The sequence below is a fragment of the Miniopterus schreibersii genome, assembly GCF_964146895.1.
Source record: "Miniopterus schreibersii genome assembly, chromosome: 14".
NCBI classification, from domain to species: domain Eukaryota; kingdom Metazoa; phylum Chordata; class Mammalia; order Chiroptera; family Miniopteridae; genus Miniopterus; species Miniopterus schreibersii.
The window spans coordinates 53039789-53060647 of NC_138114.1; the positions used below are offsets into that span (position 1 = coordinate 53039789).

At 50.4% G+C, this 20859-nt stretch overlaps 1 protein-coding gene across 2 annotated transcripts; it reads left to right on the forward strand.

Moving 5' to 3' along the window:
• The first annotated feature begins 1369 nt into the window (after positions 1-1369).
• Positions 1370-20488, forward strand: MKI67 (marker of proliferation Ki-67). Of its 2 annotated transcripts, none has more exons than XM_081157555.1 (14): positions 1370-1470; positions 1787-2007; positions 3563-3641; positions 3733-3848; positions 7011-7077; positions 8557-8602; positions 9055-10107; positions 10642-10817; positions 11253-11571; positions 11659-11777; positions 11884-12055; positions 13167-13322; positions 14221-19190; positions 20018-20488. In XM_081157555.1, exons 2-14 carry the CDS (start codon positions 1916-1918, stop codon positions 20468-20470), a joined length of 7818 nt encoding a protein of 2605 aa, XP_081013681.1. In that variant the 5' UTR covers positions 1370-1470; positions 1787-1915; the 3' UTR covers positions 20471-20488. The 2 variants fall into 2 exon arrangements, with proteins under 2 accessions (XP_081013681.1, XP_081013682.1); XM_081157556.1 differs by having other exon boundaries at positions 1829-2007.
• The last annotated feature ends 371 nt before the right edge of the window (positions 20489-20859 follow it).

The window sequence follows — 20859 nt, forward strand, 5'->3', positions numbered from 1 at the left end:
TAACCACATCAGCCGTGTCCCAGACAATTAAGAGTGGGAGGTCTCGTGCCTTCACATTGGTCCCAGGGGCTTTTCCGCAATCCCAGGGCTGTCAGTCTCTAACCGACAGAGACTTTCGCACCAGAGCAGTAAGGCTCACACTTTTTGGTCTCAGGGTCCCTTTACCGTCTTAAAGATTATCAAGGCCCACTAAACGTGTTGGTTATTAACCGCATAATTTAAAAAACTTCATTTGTCAGTTTCAAAGCAATGATGGCCTCATTTCAAGTTAACATAAAAAACAGGTGTATGGTGTGTTTTTTTAAAAAAAAGTGAAAAGAGCAGCACTATGTTATATTTTTGCAGTTCTCTGTAACACCCGATTTAGTAACAGCAGGATTCTCACTTCTGCCTGTACGTGTGGAAAACCCCACCCGACGCTTGTGAGAAAATCAGCAAAAGGGGCCAAGAACAGCGGCGGGTGTTATTACAAATGTGGTTTTCAGCTCATGGACCCCCTGAAGGATCTCAGACACCCTCAGGTGTCCCCAGGCCACGCGGTGAGAATCCTGGTCAAGGAAAAGCCCAGCCCGGAGGCGTGTGGGGCCAGGGCATTGGGGAGAAATCCTGTGGTTATGCACAAGGTTTTTAACTGGAGCATTTTCTCTGAGAGGCAAACATCGTAACCTGTAGCTATGGCAGTAGCAGGGCTTCTAAAGCCCAACACTTGGCAGCCTCAAAAACAAACAAACCCAAAAAGTAGTAAAAGGGAAGGAAGCGCTCAGCACAAATGCAGCCTCCGGGTTTGTTAGGAGAGACCATAAACATAGAACAACGTGCATGTTATGATCTTTTTAGGGTGTTTTTGGAAGACAATAATACAAGCATGACTGGGAAGGCGCAGCAATCGCTTATCATAGTTGGTTATCTTTGGGGAGACAGAGAAACTTCAGAAAATATTTAAACCTTCAAGCAACGAGTGACATGTTGTGTAGAGCGGTTCACGTACAGCTGCACCTGGTCCTTAAACAAGAGGCCGCCAGCCGGGTGCCCGTCTCTGCGCGCGGCCCGGGGGCCAGGACCCGGCCCGCGGCCCCCGCGGGTGCGCAGAGCCCGCGCTCGCCCCTCCCTCCGCTTCCGCGGCCCCGCTCCCCCCGCGCAGCCCGCCCCGCGCACCTCTCGCCCCGCCCCCAGGCCCCCGCCCCTTCCCATTGGCTGGGCTCCGCCCCGCCGCGTCCAATCACAGCGCTTTGCGCCAAATTCGAATGTCTGTTTTCATTTGAATCGCAGAAGGCGCCGCGGCGGCCGCGCACCTCGCGCACGCAGCGGGGCGGGCACCGGGCACCGGGCACTGGGACCGGGAGGGCGGCGGCGCGGGCGGGCGGGCGGCGGGCGCCAGAGGACACGCTGCGGGGGCCTCACCGCGCGGACCTGGGTCGCGCCCCGGCGAGCGGGGGACGCACGGGTGGCGGTGCGGGCGACGCGTGCCGGGTGAGTCGGGGCGCCGCGGGGACCCCTCGGAGCTCTGCGCGGGGCTGGGGCGGGCACCTACGCCGGGAGCGCGGCCTGGGCCCGGCTCGCTCGGGGCTCGGGCTCCCGGGTCGCGCCGGGAACCCCCGGGGGGCGGCGTCCTGGCCCCGGGGCTTTGGGGCGCTGCTGGCTGGCGGGCGCCCTGGGGGCAGCGCAGGGCCTAGCCGGGGCTCCCCAGCTGTCAGACAAGCGGGGCCGGGGCGACCGGGCGTGGGTGACTTGCACATGCAACCCCGGGGGGGTCACTTACGGGGACTTCTTGGCTCTCTGCTTTCAGGGTAACCCGCCCCCCGTTTTCTGTTTTCGTTGTTTGACTCAGTGCGTGTCTCTGCGTGAAGAGTGGCCTGTTGAGTGGGCTTCGGCCCGACCTTCCCGGGCGCATCGCGCTCGAATTCTTGTTTAGAAGATGGGTCCTACGGGGCGCCTCGTGACCATCAAGAGGAGCGGGGTGGACGGTCCCCACTTTCCGCTGAGCCTGAGCACCTGCTTGTTTGGGAGGTGAGCCCCGCGCGCGGCTCAGCCTGAGCCCTGAATGTCCCATCGCACAGGGGCAGCCTGGGCCTGGCCCTTCCCGGGGACTGTCCCCTGGACAGGGGTTTATCACCAAACAGAATTGAGAAAACAGTGTTTATGTAGTAACGGGTGTTCCAGGGTGTTCCGGGCAAACGTAAATGTTAAAACGGATTTGATACACATCCTTAACGTTGAAAAGTGTAGGTGGTTGTCACATCCTGGGGCACCTGGGGCAGCCTTTTAGAAGACAGCCCTGTTCACCCGGAAATCCTGGGAGATGCTGCTGAGCAAGGAAGGAAGGGGGCTCCCGCAGGGCTTGCGGGTCTGTTTGGGAAAATGAAAACGGAGGGAAAGGCCTCCAGCTAGTGTTTGGAGAACATCTCCTCTCTTGTCTCCTTGTGTTGATGGTGGTGGTGACTGTGGTCCCTCTGCCCCTACAGCAGGCAACAGTTCTAATGAGATGGTCTCTCTTGCTGGAGTGTTGTTTTTTTTAACCTAAATATCAAATTCTCTTCTTTGACTTAAAATAGCTGTTCACTTTTCATAGCTTCTTTTCTAAAGAAAAAAAAGTGTATAAAAACATGTTGGTGTCGAATGGCAGCAGTGATTAAGTATATTTTTATGCAAGATTTTGACATTTAGAAACCCCTTAGTAAGTGTTTGGTCGTAGGACATGGGTAGGAAGAGAGATCTTAGACTCCAGAGGTTCAGGCTGAGAACAGAGACGAGAGTCTAGAGTTGTTCAAACATATAAAACCTCAGGATGGTGATGGAGACACCCAGGGGACCTCACCGAGGACCTCTGATGAGTTTCTGTGGGTTTGGGAAATCTCCCTTCCTGTGCGTCCTGCTGTGGTTAGCTTTTTGTGAAAAAACAAGTGGAATCTAGAAAATTTTGTTGTTGTTGTTGCTTGCAGATTAGTATTTTTAGTGATAGACTTGTGAATATGTCAGTTAATGGAGTATAGTTTTAAAACAATAAAAATAGCTCACAAGTAATGGCATTTACTGTGTGTCAGGGAAATGGTGACTTGCATAATGCCTTTTATCCTTGGAAGAACACATTGATGCTGATGTAATTCTCTTCTTGTATATGAAGAAACTGAGGCACAGAGGTGCTGCCATAAAATACAGCATTTGGGGGGATGATTAAACCTTAAACTATACATAACATTAGAAATATACATAAACCTCTTCGTCAGTGGGAAAAAAAGCAGAGTATTAAAAATGATTCTCATTCCCCAAAATGATGTAAAATATTCCTTAGTTGGCTCTTATAAGCATAGATGTTTCAGTAAAAGGCAAACCAACTTTATGTTGTAGTGATTTCTAATGTAATTAAGTGCTCTAAGTTTTAAAGATTTAAAGTAGTTGCTTATACAACACTTGTAAAAATTGTTTGCAAAATTCAGAGATCATTCACGTTTCTTCATGTCATTACGTTTATAGATCAAACAGTCAAATGCTGTTTTAATTTGGAACATAGATGTAATTTTTTTAAATGCAACAACCTAAAACACCTTCATTCTTTTCAATTAAGGGGTATCGAATGTGACATTCGTATCCAGCTTCCTGTCGTGTCCAAACAGCACTGCAAAATCGAAATCCATGAGCAGAAGGTTAGCGGGGCTTTGGAAGTCTATTTTTAAAAAGCATTCGCTTCACTTACTACTTACATATTACATATTTTCCCCTCTTTTCTACTTTCAGGCAACCTTGTTTAATTTCAGTGCCACAAATCCAACGCAGGTGAATGGGTCTGCTATCGATGGACCTGTACAACTCAAACACGGGGACGTGATCACTGTCATCGACCGCTCTTTCAGGTCAGTAAGGATAAGGGGTCTCCTGAAGCACCAGAAACCAGCCTTGCAGATCGTCTGTGGTTCTCTTCTTTTTTTTTTAATATCAGCTTTTTATTGATTTTAGAGGGGGTGGGAAGAGAGAGTGAGGAAACATGGATTTATTTATTCATTCATTGTATGTGCCCTGACAGGGGATCAAACCCACAATCTTGGCCTATCAGGACGATGCTCTAACCCACTGAGCTTCCTGGCCGGGGCTGGGCTTCTTCTTTAACATGGGTGGACGTCTAGGTGTTTGAGATTGTCTTTCTCCACACTGATTCTTAATCTAAAATCACACTGACGCATGGAGCTTATGGGGTCCAGTTCAAGGATTTGAGAGGCCAAAACGGTGCCAAGGAGGGGTGATCTGGTCCTATGGGAGTTTACTTTGTTGGAAGTATTGAGAAACTGCATAATTTTTTAGTTTATTATTTTAAACTAAAGCATCCTCATAGAGAAAGGTACAAAACAAGGTGAGCGAACAGCCCTGTGATCGTTACATGTTATGGGCTGAGTGGTCCCCCCCCTCCACCCCAAATTCATATGTTGAAGTCCTAACACCCAGGACCTCAGAACGTGACCGTATGTGGAGACAGGGCCTTTAAAGAGGTGATCCAGTTAAGATGAGGCCTCTAGAGTGGGCCCTAATCCAATCTGTCCAGTGTCCTTAAAGAAGAGGAGATGACACAGAGAGAACCAGGGGAGCAGGTGCTCAGGGGGATGACATGTGTCCAGGTGGCCAGGGGGCACCACAGCAAGGCAAGAAGCAAGGCCCAGAGGAAACCAACCCTGCTGACACCATGACCTTGGACTTTCTGCCTCCAGAACTGTGAGAAAATATATTGTTTAAGCCATCCTGTGTGTGATATTCTGTTATGGAAGCTCCAGCAAACTAACCCACCACTGAAGGCATAACCAGAACTTTTCCAGAAGCTCCTTCTAATCACTAATTTCTCTCACCAAGCTCATCACTGGCTTTCTCATAGCACGAAAGGCTGGAGTTCGGCTACCTGAGCCTGCGTCCCAAACCACTACAGTTTTGTGTGTCTATTAAACTCCATCCATTTGTAACAGTGAAGGATGTATCTGTAACTGATTTCTGTTGCTTTTGTGGTGACATTCAGAGCACGGGTCCTTCTCACTGCATAAGTATTACACTGAAATAACATGCGCGGTTATATACACGATCGTACACGATCTGTTCACTCTGGGTGGACATCTGAGTAGCTTCCAGTGTTTGGAATGCGACAGGACTTGCTTTATGATCCGACGTGGTTTATTTTTTACTGACCTGTGTGTTTGGAAAGAAGGTGTGTTCTACAGCTGTTGGGGGCAGTGTTCTATGTCCGTTAGTTTCAAATTTCTAACTCTAGAATCACAGTCCCCCCCTCGCCCCCTGATTCTTAGTTACTCCAACAGGTAAGTTACAATCACACACTGAGGATTTTTTTCTCTTCATTTTGTTTTGTGAGCTCTGTCAGTTTTCTTTCTATACTTGGAGGCTCTGCTATCTATGTGTTTAGAGTGCTCTCCTGGTGGATGAGGCTCTGTCGTGTGTCATTCTGGCATGTTCTTTGCCTTCAGGAGTGCTTTGGATCAGGATTGCCCACTATAGTTTTTTCTATCACATACTTGGAACTGTTCATAATCCTTAAGGTTCAGGCCATCTCTTGGAACCAGCTGTCAGGGGCACGTTAGTTCATAATCGGTTGATCTTGGTAGATCACCCCTTTTGTCATTGTATTCGTGCTTGGTCTCAGAACAGTGCTGGTCTGTTTTGTCTGACTCTGGTGTGGCCTCTCCAGCCCTCTCCCGGTTGCTGTTTGCAGGCATATCTTTTCCGCTCTTTCACCATCGTCTAAGTTGTGTCTCTTGTAGAAACCAGTAGTTGGCTCATTTTTTCATCCATTTGGCCAAGCGGAACTCTGCCTGCTTGACGGCCTTCGTGAAATACCTTTTATTCTGCCATCTGCCAACCGGTCATTTCTTTTATTGTGCTTTTTATGAATTTGCTTCATTTTTAAAGGGTATTTTGATTGAATAGAGAGCTCTAGGTAGGGAGTATTCGACGTGGAATGGAGACCAGAACTATTTCTCCAAAAGGAGATGCTGTTCAAGTTCAAATTAGCTGAGATGATTGAATGCCTCCCACAGTGGACAGGAAATGGGTCTCAGGAAGGACTTGATCCAGGACTCTGTTCCATGAGAAACCATCCCAGAAGCCTCGCTTCTTTGGATCGCACTCAGGTGGCATCTAAATTCAAATCGGGCTATTTCACTGGGTACCTGGGTTCTGTCTGCCTTTTAAAGGGTTGGCCTGGCCCGACTGGTGTGGCTCAGTGGTTGAACATCGCGACCTATGATCCAGGAGATCGCAGTTTGATTCCCAGTCAGGGCACATGCCTGGGTTGTGGGCTTGATCCCCAGAAAGGGGTGTGCAGGAGGCAGCCGATCACTGACTCTCTCTCAGCATTGATGCTTCTCTCTCTCTCCCTTTCCCTTCCTCTCTCTGAAATCAATAAATATATATATATTTTTTTAAAATGTTAAAGGCCTGTGAATTGGTACGTAGGGTCTGTAAAGACAACTCTGCATCGTGCTGGGTATCTCCCATCTTCATGCAGCTGCCGGTCTGTTCAGATACAGGTGGAATAAGTGGGTACTGAAGAGATCACAGTGCTCTCGAGTCAGCACAGCTCTAGTCTCTAGTCTCTGTAGGAAGTGACGTCGCAGGGGCTGGGGCATCGGACACCCCCGGCTTCCTGGTCAGCCTTCCAAGCCCTCGTTTGATTTCAATGAACAGAAGCCAGCGGGCACCGATTCTGCTCCCACTGCAGTAGGTTCGCACATAGCAGGTGCTCGGGGAGCTTGAAGCATGCAGGCTGGTCAGAAATGAATCTGGGTCCCCAGCCTCCGACTCTGGTATTCCAAAAGAAACTTGAGGCAACTTATCAAGTTTTTGTTTTTTGTTTTTTTAGTAAAACGCACTTTCCTAGCTCTAAATTTATTTCCAGTATTAAGGTAACATCTTGAACAAAACCTGACGTTCCTTGCTCCTTGGATAGTAATTAGATACGCGGGCCTTACCATCGGTTACAGGTCAGTAGCCTGAATATGTGTCTCTCCTTCTGTGCTCTTCAGGTATGAAAACGACAGTCATCAGAACGAAAGCAAGTCAACAGAAAATCCAGGACAGAGGCGTGAACAGGTGATGGGGCAGGAGGCGGTTTATCAAACTCTGGGCTCCGGTTCTTTTGTGTGAAGATAGGAAATCATGTATTTGCACATTGACGAACAGCTTCTCACAAGAGAGGGTGACCTACCAGTTACAGTAGGGAAGTGTAACCAAGGTATTAAAACAGGGTGGACTTAGATTAAAATAATTTAAAACTATGCTTCCTCTTTTATTCAAAATGAGAATTCTGAGTCAGTCTAACACTCTTGGCCCAAAAGGCTCCAGAGTTTCTCATGATCTGACCTTGCAAACCTTTGGCTGGGAGCCGGCCCACCACGTAGAATAAAATCCGGGAACTGGCTTACTTGTCTCCCAGACACTGTCTTTGTCCATCGCTGTTCCTCTAAAGTAATCACATCAGAGCTGTGAGTCCCACAGCTCGTTCCCAGATTTGATGGGCAGGTGACCCATGGCTGGAAGAGTTACCGCCCTGTGTCACGCGACCGAATCTTATTACTAGTGTCCATCAGTGGAGGAAACGTGTTCCACATGGGGCAGCTTTTAAGACACATCTAGCCCATTCTCGGAGACTTAGTAGGACTTAAAAGGTGTAAGGTAAATCCTGAGAACTCTCTTTTTACGAAGCTGCCCACGCTAGTCTCCTAGGATCCGGTTGGAATTGTTGGAGTCTTAGCATAGGTACAGCTGAAATGAGCAGTAGGCACTTGGTGGGAGATTTCTGCTCCTGCCAAGTGCTGTTTCTGTCCTAGAGGAGTGACCTTAACGTTGACCCTGCTGCTCATCAGCTTTGGGGGGAGAGGAGAAGCTAGGTTTTGAGGTAACCCACCCACTAACCATCATTCTAACTTGCTAGTAGGTGGAAGGGAACCAACCAACCAAAAAGCTGGGCTGTGGGTTAGATCAGCAATTTTCACCCCGTGTGCCAGCGCTGTCCTGGGTCCAGGTGGGCACACTGGAGCTGATCCTGGGCTCTGAGCGGGCAGTGCCACAGGTGCACTGTGGTTTCTGCCTTAACCTCTGGGCTCAGACACCCCCCCGGTGTCTGCTAGCCAAGGGCCCACGTGCGGAGTGAGCCCGAGTTCACCCACGGGTCCTGTTCCGATTTCTGGTGAAACTGAGCATAAAGTCAGGAATTCGGTGCCTCTAGTAGGTTCACGGGTACTGAGCGTAGGTGATGTTTAATTTTAATGTCCTTCAGATGATGAAGAGAAAGAAGTCTGAGAAAGTTGCAACTCACTGAGGTTCAGTTTAAACAATTTTCAGCTTCAAGTTTGGTTTTTACTCCATCGCTATATTTTTAAAATAGCTAAGAAATGTTTGTATTCTGAGCAGTAGCGCCTGTGTGTCTCAGGCTCATTTCTCAAAGTCTCTAAAAGTCATATAAGAACAGTTGGGCAAAGAAGACCATCGGTGGGTGGGATATTTTCATAAATTTGACCATCGGTTCTGGAAAAGGCACTAAATCTCTGTTTGTTCTTTGCCAATTCACAGGCATCTCTGCGTCGGGTCTCAAGGTCCAGCTTCTCTTCTGACCCTGGTTAGTAGTTTTCTGGTCTTTTAAAGATCCTGCAAGGTCAGTTCTCTGTGTGGCATCATGACAAGGAGGTGACACCAAGATCAGAAGTGTCCTATGTCCAGGCTCATAGGCAGACCCCTGAGTTGACTCTCTCCTGTAGTGATGTGTGGCCCAGGCTTTTTTGGAGAGTCCACGTGTAAATATATTGTCCTGCTTAGTTATCTGCTTAATTAATAGATTAATAGCATTTGGTGTCTCAGATCGGTTACAGGAAATTAATGTGACTTACTCATTTGGACCATCGTATTAGTAACAGAATACTGTCACTTTACTCATTTTGGGCATTCAGTAACGAGGCTAAGTGAAAAGCTAGGTGACAGGACAGTTTGAAACCGCTGTAAGATTTGAATGCTGCCCACGTTAACCGCTGAGAAAATCTTGAATGCGTTTCTTCTTTCCTCACCCGCCGGCAGATGGGCAAGCTCAGGATCCCAGCGTGGCCCGTGCGCAGCTCCCCGGAGAGGGTGCCGCAGGAGCGCGCCCGGACCGTGGGGAGGATGGCGCCGCGGCCCCGCGCGGCCCCGGGGGCCCTGCTGCCAGGAGCGCCGCTGAGCTTCATCCCGCGGGGCCCCCCAGGGAGAGCCGCAGAAGTGCGGCGGGTCCAGCTGCTGGCGGGACCCGAGAAGGTTGCCCTGGGACCGTCGTGAGCGGGAGTGGAGGGCGGGAGCCTCTTCCTTCCACGCAGTGTCCCGAGAAGGGTGGAGAAGACGAGTCTCCCTTTAGGAAGCTCTACGAGTCTATGAAGGAAGTGTTGGATGTGAAGTCAGAAAAAGAGAATGTTCCACAGAACCGCAGACGATCGGGGTCACAGGGTCACTGCGCATCAGAATCCGAAAGGGGTCCACAGGGCGCGACACCACCGTGGGCCTCGCCCAGGTCCAGGCGGAGATCCCGTCGCAGCTCCCAAACTAAGGCCACCCCCGCTCCGGGACAGCGAGGGAGCAGCCAGACAGAGGAAGGGGGAGCAGGCGAGAGGCCTGGGCAGACTCTCGGGGCCACCGCGAGTCTCATGGTTCCCCCCACGGAGACCAAAGCCACGACCCCTGCCCAGTGTACACAACAAAATTCCTCACGAAAACGGCGCAGCGGAGACCCGAGTGTTGCCCGTGGCGGTGAACCTGCGAGCCTGGAGCCAAGTGAAGGCTGCGGGGTGAACAAGGCAGCGGAGACTCCTCAGAGGGTCTCAGCTAGACAGCAACCCCCCCCGAGAGGCGAAGTCACTGATGGCCCTGGAGAGACACCCGAAAAAGCCTTTTCCAGAAAGAGGCGGAGCAGCCTTCCTCCAAATGTCAACATTCTTGCTACAGAAACAGAAATTCAGAAGCAGACCATGTTGTCCCCGCTGATGGTCCACGTGGAGAGGAAGGTTCCAGGCAGTTCCCTGGGCACCCCCGAGCAGCTGGGCACCACAGCGGGGTCCCCGGGCCTCAGTCCAGTCGATGTCAGCAACGTTGGCGATTCCCTTAGTAAGTTTATTTAACTTTAACTTCATTTTTCCCCAAAAGTTCACGCACACCTATGTCTATGAGTTAACGACACCTCCTTTCTTAAATGATTCTGTGGCGGAGAAGCAAGGGGACTAAGGGCACCCCGATAAGACAGCCGTGTCCATTGTCCACGCTGAGAGCGATGTCCTGAAGACCTGGGTAACCGGACAGGCAGTGCTGGGAGGTGAGGTTGTCAGAGAGGGACCGACACAGCAGCGGCTCGAAGGCTGCTCCCAACACTTGGCTCTATTCCAGCTACAACGTAGGAGACTAAGCATTATCGCTCTGCACAGGAGGCTTAATTCTGAGCTACAAGTATCTGTCCTATGAGTATGATCCTAAATCATATTGCAAACGGGGAAACTGACAACCTGATGTCCCCCAGTGAGTGGCAGAGGTAGGGCCTCTGTGGTCACTGGCTCTTTCCATTGGTTTGTCTTTAAGAGCAATTTGAAACAAGCAATAGCTGCCGGGATGGGTTTTCATTCCCGTCTCCTGTTTGTGCTCCTTTAGACAAGACTGAAGGGCTGCCCTTGAAAAGAAGGCGGGTCTCCTTTGGGGGCCATCTGAGACCTGAATTGTTCGATGAAAACTTACCTCCTAATACCCCTCTCAAAAGAGGAGAAACACCCATGAAGAGAAGGTCTCTTGTAACCCACACGCCAACTGTGCTGAAGAAAATCATCAAGGTACGTTCACCAGCTGGTGTCCCCCCTCCTGCCTGGCGCCTCTGCTCAGGAGGTTCCCTCCACCTTTCCCCCTGAAATGCCCCCGTGTCGGCTTGTTTGCTTTTTTTCTCTTTTTCTTTAAATGATGGGGACAAACTTTCACCTCTGCCGTGGACTTGACAGTGGTTGAAATGTTTTGATGCCTCAAGATTTAAACAGCTAAAATTTGTGTGTGTGTGCAAATCCAGTTTAATTAAAATTGTCTGCGAGTTTGGGAGCAGTACAGTCTTTCCTGCGACCACTGGATGCACTAGACATGAGTTTTTGTTTCTGGTTTGTTGGGTGTTTCCTGTGCTTTGAAACAGGCCATAATTCTCAACTGGTGGGGCCGTAACAGTCATTACAGAGGCGTCATGTTTGTAGGACGCTAACTTAGGAACATTCCAATCTCCTCAGGAACAGCCTCAACAGTCAGAAAAGGAAGATTCTTCAGAGGTCCATCTGGAAGTGACCACACAGAACGTGCTTATGAGCTCACCCGCTCGCAATCCTACGAAAACGCCTCCAGTTGCAAATGAGGGTCGCAGACGGTCATCTAAGCCACCGGCCCCGAGTGGCAGCAAATCTCCACATCAGGCAGACGTTCCTAAGAGGGCCGGGAGGAGGAGCAGCGGCGCTGCCTCCAGGAGGGCCTCCGTGGACCGAGGCCAGCACGAGCTCCTGCAGATGATCCACTCCAGGCGGAGGAGCGGAGCCTCGGAGGCCAACTTAATCGGTTTGTGTCGTATTAACTAGTGTTTTAAGGTGAATTTCCTCACTCACGCCAGTGTTGGGAAGTTTCAACATCTTTTCCTTTTGACAGTGGCAAGATCGTGGGCAGACGTAGTAAAACTCTGTGCCAAACAAACGCAGACTAAAGTCGTGAGACACGTTCCCCCAAGACAGCCGAGCAAGAGGCAGCGGAGAATTAACACCCCAAAGGTATGTGTTCCGCCGCGAATGGCTCTGTTATACTTAATGTTTTGTGAAGTTACCTTTCGTGTGCATCTGTGCTTTGACGTTTTGTGCTCTCCTGCTGTTTTCCCAGAAGCCTCCGGGCAGTGTTCACAGTGAGTTCAGTACAGGCCACGCAGCCTCTCCCTGCACCATCGTAATAGGGAAAGCTCACATCGAAAAGGTAAATGTGCCTGCTCGGCCCTACAGGATGCTGAACAACTTTGTGTTCAACAAAAAAATCGACTTCAATGAAGACCTTTCAGGTAAAATCATAGGCTTGGCTCTTCTAAACCACAGCCCTTAGCTCCGTGAGGATGTGGATGGGCGCTTATCTGCTGTGAGGGGGACAGGAGACCAAGCAGCCCAGTCAACCTCCTGGGGTCATGCTGGTCCAGGAAGAGAAAGCTGCATCGAGGAGCAGGGACGGGCCCCTGGCACTTTGGGGATCATGTGTCCTGCATGGCCGGTGTGGAAGGTTGACGCACACCTTTGCCTTGGAGAGCAGCTCAGGTGGAAAACAAAGCTGCTCTGTGGGAAGGAAGTGACTTGCTCATAAATTGCCCTTTTCCTGCACTTATGCCAGTCAGTTTCCCCAGAGTTGGAACAATTGGCTTGAGCGATATTTTGCTTCAAGATTTCCATTTTTTCCATGTAGCTTGACTGTTTCATGAATCAAAGACCCGTGAAGTGGTTTCCTTTATGCATTAATAACTGCCATTCTCATTAGAATACTTAAGGTTTTAGCAGATTCAAACCATGGCCAGACCCAGGGTTAGAGTTTCATGCCATTGAGGTCCAGTGGGTCCCACTTTGGACTCTTGTGGAGGGAGGTGAGACTTGAGTCTGTTAGGTGGACTCTTGTATTTATTTTGGGGCAGATTTTAACATAGAAGAGCTGTCCTCTGAAAAGATGGTGATGCTATTACCTAACAGTACTAAAAATGGGCAGCCCTATGTCATTTTTAAAATTTGGGGAAGTTTCATTTGTACATAACATCCAGAGCTGCATAACCTCAGACTTTTTGAAGGCAGAACGAGGTCACTAGGTCTGCAAACGCTTGGAGGGCAGGGAGCGAGGGCGGCCTCTGTCCTTTGGCCAGTGCTCACAACGGGGCACAGCTGCAGGACACTGAGACAGCTTCCTTTGTTTTTCTTTCCAAGGGGAAAGGCGAGGAAGACTGTGGACCCATAAGATTCTAATGTCCCACTGCCCTCTTTTACCAAAATGAGTTTATTATTAATGCATCTCTCTCTCCCCTGAGACTTTCTCAGGAATCCTAGGAAGTGATTCCTTGGTTGTTCATGGGGACTGACGTGGTTGTTTGCATATAAGAGCAATTTATCAATTGCTTTTCTGCTATTTTCTTATAACAGGGCTCACTGAAATGTTCAAGACCCCAGGGAAAGAGAAGCCACAAACAATGAACATATATTCTACCACTTTTTCAAATTCAGAAGATATGCTTGGGGAAGAGTTTCAAGTACCTAATTCAGAAGGAAAGCCTCTGCTACACACCCCAGAAAATTTTGGTTGGTTTACTTTTTTTTCTGGCACTTTTGATGTCTTCAGTAGAACTGTAGATGGTATTGTTGTTGTTTGTCACAGATTTTGTATTATTTCTCTACAACAGATACTCTTGGTAAAATATTGCTTCCAGCTTCTCTGCTCTGTTGTTTTTAGGGGAAATTCCTGTTAGCGTTTGAGCTAGCACTGGCATTCAGTGACCTGAGTAAAAAGGAATATTCCTTTAATAATCAAACTACTGTGTGCACTTTTGCTTATTTATTATAAATAAAAAGGGCTATAATCAGAAAAGTGTAATGCTCTCTCATCATACTGATATGTAAATTACTCAAACTGAAAATGATTGCAGATTGCCACAGTGTGAGTGTGGGAGGGGAGACGTAAGTCTGTCTTGCTTTCATCTGGTGCCTGGTTTGTGTTGTAGAGTGAACACCTTGCTACGTTGAACATGCTTCCTATTGGTAAAAAGTAGATGCTTCCAGGGTATTGTGGACACTAAGTGGGTGTATAAACCGTGGTACTGCACTGGTGGTTCATAAGAAGAAACAGCTGTTTCTCATGTCTGAAGGGAAAAAATGCCTTTGTTCAGGTCACTGAGACATGTGTAGCGCCTTTAGGAGACGCTGCTTTAGGAATTTTTTCCTTTATCTAATCCCTGTGGATTCTAACCACCACCTATGTATGACCCACTCTATAACACCAAATAACGTTATTCGTAAGCGTGCAGGGTTCATACGTCAGACAGATTTATAGCCACATAAACAAACTAATATTGTTAGTAAGGTGGAGAGGAAGGCGAGTTACTGTCTCTTATACAATATTTCATGAGGATAAAATACCAATTTGGTACCACACAGCAAAGAGAATATATTTATTGTGCTTTCCCCCTCCCCCCCCTTATAGGAGAGAATGTGTTATCTGGGGCTCAGAATGCACCAGAAGAGCCATCGCATAAAAAGTCTTCAAGCCCGACCTTAACACAACAGTATATTACAGTACATGAAAGTATGAAAACTCCACGATCTGAGGCAGAGCCTCCGAAGGTGGCACCCAGTGCACACAAATTCAGGAGGTCTGTGGAGCTCAGAAATATACAGGTGACAGGTACAGAGTGTGACAAGAATGACAGAGAAGTTGGCACTATTCAGAATACCTTGGGAAGATGTCTGAGGAATTCATCAGTACCAGCACAACTACCAGAGGGAGCGATGAAGGACAATGAAAGAGTCTTTGAAACATGTAAGAAAAATATTGAACCAAAAGAAAATTCTGAAAAGCTGACAGCTGTGAGGAGATCAAGAAGATCTTCAGAACTGAAATGTGCACCAAGAGCAGACCTGATCGCCATCAAGAGATTGCAAGAGACAGAATCCAAGAAAGACCTGGTGGGCATCCACAGTTCCCTGCGAAACCCCAGTGACACTGAGGAACCAGTGGATACGGAAAACAAAACCACAGTGATGCTCTGTAAATCTCCAGGACCAGTCAGCACGCCAACCAGGATGAATACACGGATCCAGACGCCTTCCCAGAGTGTGAGTGCAGAGGGTCTTTCAGCACTCAGGAAGCCCAGACAAACCCCACAGAACAGGACCCCCACACACAAAGAACCAGAAGGTGGTGACAGAAGCATGGAAGCATTTAAGGAAGCTCCAGAACAGAAACTGGACTCAGCAGAAAATGTGATTGGAAGCAGGAGGAGGTCAGGAACACCCAAGAGGAAGGTCCAGCCCATAGAAGACATGGCCGGCTTCAAAGAGCTCTTCCAAACACCAAATCACATCATGGAAACAGTGACTGATGACAAAACCACCAAAGTACCCTGCAAATCTCTAAAACCAGAACCAGTCAGCACACCAACCAGCACAAGGAGACGTTTCAGGACACCCCTGGGGAAAGTGGACATGGAGGAAGAGCTGTCAGCACTCAGGAAGCCAAAACCAACATCAGGGGGAACCACACACTCACATAGAGAACCAGAAGCTGATGATAAAAGCATCAGAGCATTTAAGGAAACTCCAAAGCAGAAACTGGATTCAGCAGAAAGTGTGACTGGAAGCAGGAGGAGGTCAGGAACACCCAAGAGGAAGGCCCAGCCCATAGAAGACCTGGCCGGCTTCAAAGAGCTCTTCCAAACACCAAATCACACAGTAGCACCAATGACTGATGACAAAACCAGTGAAATATTGTGCCAGTCTCCACAACCAGAACCAGGCATCACTCCCACCAGCATGACCAGACGACTCAGGACACCTCTGGGGAAAGTAGACATGGAAGGAGAGCTCTCAGTGCTCGGGAAGCCAACACCAATACCTGGGAAAACCACACACTCGCATAGACAACCAGAAGGTGATCAAGGTATCAAAGCATTTAAGGAAACTCCAGAACAGAAGCTGGACTCAGCAGAAAATGTGATTGGAAGCAGGAGGAGGTCAGGAACACCCAAGAGGAAGGTCCAGCCCACAGAAGACCTGGCTGGCTTCAAAGAGCTCTTCCAGACACCAATTCACGTCATAGAAACAGTGACTGATGACAAAACCACCAAAGTACCCTGCAAATCTCCAAAACCAGAGCCAGTCAGCACACCAGTGAGCACAAAGAGACGTTTTGGGACACCTCTGGGAAAAGTGGACATGGTGGAAGAGCTGTCAGCACTCAGGAAGCCAACACCAAGACCAGGGAACACCACACACTCACATAGAGAACCAGAAGGTGATGATAAAAGCACTGAATTCTTTAAGGAAACTCCAAAGCAGAAACTGGACTCAACAGAAAATGTAACTGGAAGCAGGAGGAGGTCAGGAACTCCTAAGAGGAAGGTCCAGCCCATAGAAGACCTGGCAGGCTTCAAAGAGCTCTTCCAAACACCAATTCACGTCATAGAAACAGTGACTGATGACAGAGCCACCAAAGTACCCTGCAAATCTCCAAAACCAGAACCAGTGAGCACACCAACCAGCACAAAGAGATGTTTCAAGACACCTCTCGGGAAAGTAGACTTGGAGGAGGAGCTCCCAGCACTCAGGAAGCCAGCACCAACACCAGAGAAAACAATGTGTTCACTTAGAGAACCAGTAGGTGATGGTAAAAGCATCGAATCCTTTAAAGAACTTCCAGAACAGAAACTGAACTCAGCAGAAAATGTGATTGGAAGCAGGAAGAGGTCAGGAACACCCAAGAGGAAGGTCCAGCCCATAGAAGACATGGCCGGCTTCAAAGAGCTCTTCCAAACACCAGATCACATCATGGAAACAGTGACTGATGACAAAACCACCAAAGTACCCTGCAAATCTCCAAAACCAGAACCAGTCAGCACACCAACCAGCACAAGGAGACGTTTCAGGACACCCCTGGGGAAAGTGGACATGGAGGAAGAGCTGTCAGCACTCAGGAAGCCAACACCAACATCAGGGGGAACCACACACTCACATAGAGAACCAGAAGCTGATGATAAAAGCATCAGAGCATTTAAGGAAACTCCAAAGCAGAAACTGGATTCAGCAGAAAGTGTGACTGGAAGCAGGAGGAGGTCAGGAACACCCAAGAGGAAGGCCCAGCCCATAGAAGACCTGGCCGGCTTCAAAGAGCTCTTCCAAACACCAAATCACACAGTAGCACCAATGACTGATGACAAAACCAGTGAAGTATTGTGCCAGTCTCCACAACCAGAACCAGGCATCACTCCCACCAGCATGACCAGACGACTCAGGACACCTCTGGGGAAAGTAGACATGGAAGGAGAGCTCTCAGTGCTCGGGAAGCCAACACCAATACCTGGGAAAACCACACACTCGCATAGACAACCAGAAGGTGATCAAGGTATCAAAGCATTTAAGGAAACTCCAGAACAGAAGCTGGACTCAGCAGAAAATGTGATTGGAAGCAGGAGGAGGTCAGGAACACCCAAGAGGAAGGTCCAGCCCACAGAAGACCTGGCCGGCTTCAAAGAGCTCTTCCAGACACCAATTCACGTCATAGAAACAGCGACTGATGACGAAACCACCAAAGTACCCTGCAAATCTCCAAAACCAGTCAGCACACCAACAAGTATAAAGAACCATCTCAGGACATCTCTGGGGAAGGTGGACATGGAGGAAGAACTCTCAGTACTCAGGATGCCCACACCAACACCAGAGAAAACGTGTTCACCCAGAGAACCAGTAGGTGATGGCAAAAGCATTGAATTCTTTAAGGAAACTCCAGAACAGAAACTGAACTCAGCAGAAAATGTGATTGGAAGCAGGAGGAGGTCAGGAACACCCAAGAGGAAGGTCCAGCCCACAGAAGACCTGGCCGGCTTCAAAGAGCTCTTCCAAACACCAGATCACATCATGGAAACAGTGACTGACGATGACAGAACCACCAAGGAACCCTGCACATCTCAAAAACCAGAACCAGTCATCATGCCAACAGGTAGAAACAGACGCGTCAAGGCACCTCCAGGCAAAGTGGCCACAGAAGATGAGCTCTCAGCACCCAGGAGACCCACGCGCACATCGGGGAAAACCACACGGTCCCGCAGAGGAACAGAGGCTGCTGCTAAGGATATGAAATTGTTGAGGGAAGCTCCAGAAGAGAAATTGGACCCTGCAGAGAACGTAACTGGAAGCAAGAGGAGGCCAAGAACACGTAAGGAAAGGGCCCAGCCCCTAGAAGACCCGGCCAGCCTCAGGGAGTCCTTTCAGATACCGAGTCACACAGAGGAACCAGAGACTGCTGCCGAAACCAGTACGCCGCCCCCCACGTCTCCACAGCCAGAAGCCGTGGTCCTGCCAGCGCGCCGGAGGGGACGGCTCAGGGTGCCTGCAGGGAAGGTGCCCGTGGAGGACGCGCTCCCAGCGCCCAGGAAGCCCACACGGGCCTCCGGGAAAACCACCACACGGTCCCACAGAGAACCAGAGGTGGCTTATCAAGACATCAAATTGTTGAAGGAAGCTCCAGAAGAGAAATTGGACCCTGCAGAGAATGTAACTGGAAGCAAGAGGAGGCCAAGAACACGTAAGGAAAGGGCCCAGCCCCTAGAAGACCCGGCCAGCCTCAGAGAGTCCTCCCAAGTATCAGGTCACACAGAGGAACCAGAGACTGTTGTCAAAACCGGTACACTGCCCCCCACGTGTCCACAGCCGGAAGCCGTGGTCCTGCCGGCACCCCAGGGGAGACGGCTCAGGGCGCCTGCAGGGAAGGTGCCCGTGGAGGACGCGCCCTCAGCGCCCAGGACGTCAAGGAAAACCACACGGTCCCACAGAGAGCCCGTCGCCGGTGATAAAGACATCGAAGCGTTCCAGGAACCTCCAAGGCAGAAACCGGGTCCCACAGGAAACGACACAGGCAGCAAACGTCGGCTGAGGTCCCGGAAGGAGAAGGCCCAGCCCCCCGAAGGCCCCGCCAGCTGCAAACAGCTCTCCCAGAGCCCAGCTCAGGACAAGGAACTGGGCACAGGTGCTGAGCGCGACACGAGGGCGCCGACTCCAAGGCAAACGCCAGACCGGGGCAAACCTGCAAGACCCAGAAGAGTCCTTAGGGCCCCGAAGGTAAGGCCCGTGGAAGACCTGGGGGGCAGCAGAGACCCTGTCAAGCCGCAAAGTGAGAGCGGCGCGTCCCAGTCCCCCGAGAGGAAACCTGAAGACGGAAGCGCCACGGGAGCGAGGCGGCTGCGCACGAGGTCGCGGGCACAGGACGCTGCGGAGGAGAAGCCACCGCCGAAGAGGCCGAGGACAGCTCCCCGAGAGAGGTGCGAACCGCCTGAGCCCTTGGCCCTGAAGAGTCGGCGAGAGTTGGCGGAAAGCACCGGGCCTGTGGAAGGCGCGCCCAGCAAGGACGTGGAAACCAAGAACAGGGGCCGAAGAGCCCAAGTCGTGACCTCCCCAGACAAGGTGATGGTGGCTGCTGCAGAGTTACTGGCGTGGCTCCGTGGGGGGGGGGGGGGCGCGGGAGGCGGTGTCTCCATTTCTGAAAAACTGGCATAGATTGTGAGGAACCTGAATTTACACATGGGTGTCCCTTCCCGAAGGGGTCTGTGTCAGTGCTGAGCAACCGCAGACCCCCGTGAAGAATCCTTGAGGGACTCAGAGAGACTAGGCTAATTTGCGGAGAATACTGGCCAGGGTTATCACTACAGATCTTGACAAGGTTTGCTCAGGAACTGAACGAGTTGTGTTCATCCTCAAAGAGGCAGAGAAAGGGGCAGCTCAGCCTTGTCCCAGACCCCGCAGCCGGCAGTGTGGCACCTAAGCAGCTAGAACACTGCCCGGGAGGGGCGTCCTGCGCACAACACGACCGTCGAGGTTTTCAATAAGAGCGGTTGCTCCTGTGTGGAGAGAGGACTGCGAACTTCCAGAAACAGGTTTTCCTGCTCTGCCCTAGCGATCGTTAGAGTAGGAGTTCGCTGACTGCCTGAATTAAGGGCATTTTCCCGTAGCGCCCTCCAACGCTTCCTGTACCCAGACCTAACATGCACGACACCGTGACAGATTTATACCAAATTCCTTATTTACGGTTTATCAGTAGAGGTGGTGAGTTCTCCATAGGAACAAAATAAATATCTTAGATTACTGGCGTCTTAGAAAATTAACCCATGTAAGATGTTCAGACGAGTTCCCCTGAATCCGCTTTTGATGTTTTGATGTTTTTCCCCAGGTTGGATTTTCAGGTTTGTATCACTCATCCCTCGCATTTTGTGGATGTCTTTTCAATTTTTTAGGGAAAGTTCCTGCGCTCCAGACGCCCAAATAAAACCAGCGAAGCCGAGCAAAGACCTGAGATTCTCATAGCAGCAGAGGTTAAAATAAAGAGGAGTGGAAAGAAGCCCGCAGATACGGCCCACGAGGCCAAGATCCAAAACCCGGGAGATGGAGCCTTGAACTCCGCACCTGGGGACGCGGCCCCCGAGAGGAGCGCGGGCCTGAGATCCGCAAGGCGGGGCAAGGCGCCCGTGCCCAGCGGAGCCGAGCAGAAGGCAGGGGGCAGAAGCGTGGAAATCCAGGCGAAGACTCAGGAAGAGGAAGGAGGGGCCCAGGGTGCAGGCTTCACACGCCTGAGATCAAGGAAGGTGACCGCCCCTCCTGCCGGGGACACTTCGGAGAGCCAGTCCCAACAGCGAGTGACGCGGAGCGCCAAGAGACCTGCCGAAAGTGCAACACAGGCAAGTGGCTGACGGTTTCGCTCTGCAGGGAGCACGCACCGTGTCCGCGCGACGTTTGCTCCCTGCTGCAAAAGCGAACGCGCTGCATGTGGTACAGGCTCCCGGTGACGGGGCCTAGAAGCTCGAGTCGGAAGCGTGTATTTTGTCTCTGTAGCTGCGCTTAGTGCCCCGTCTTGGGAATTCCCACCTCGACCGTGAATTCACATCGTGAAGGCCAGTCAGGAACACAGGGACTCCATCCAGCTAGTGCTTTCTCATGCTCACGACACACCCGGACCCGCATTACAGGCGGATGAGGTCTTCATTCTTAGTTCAACAGAGCTCCTAGGGCCCAAAGGCGGTCCTGTGGGTCCCCAAGGGGTTCCTTTGGGAAGCTAGAAGGAATCCAAGTTGGGGTGTCC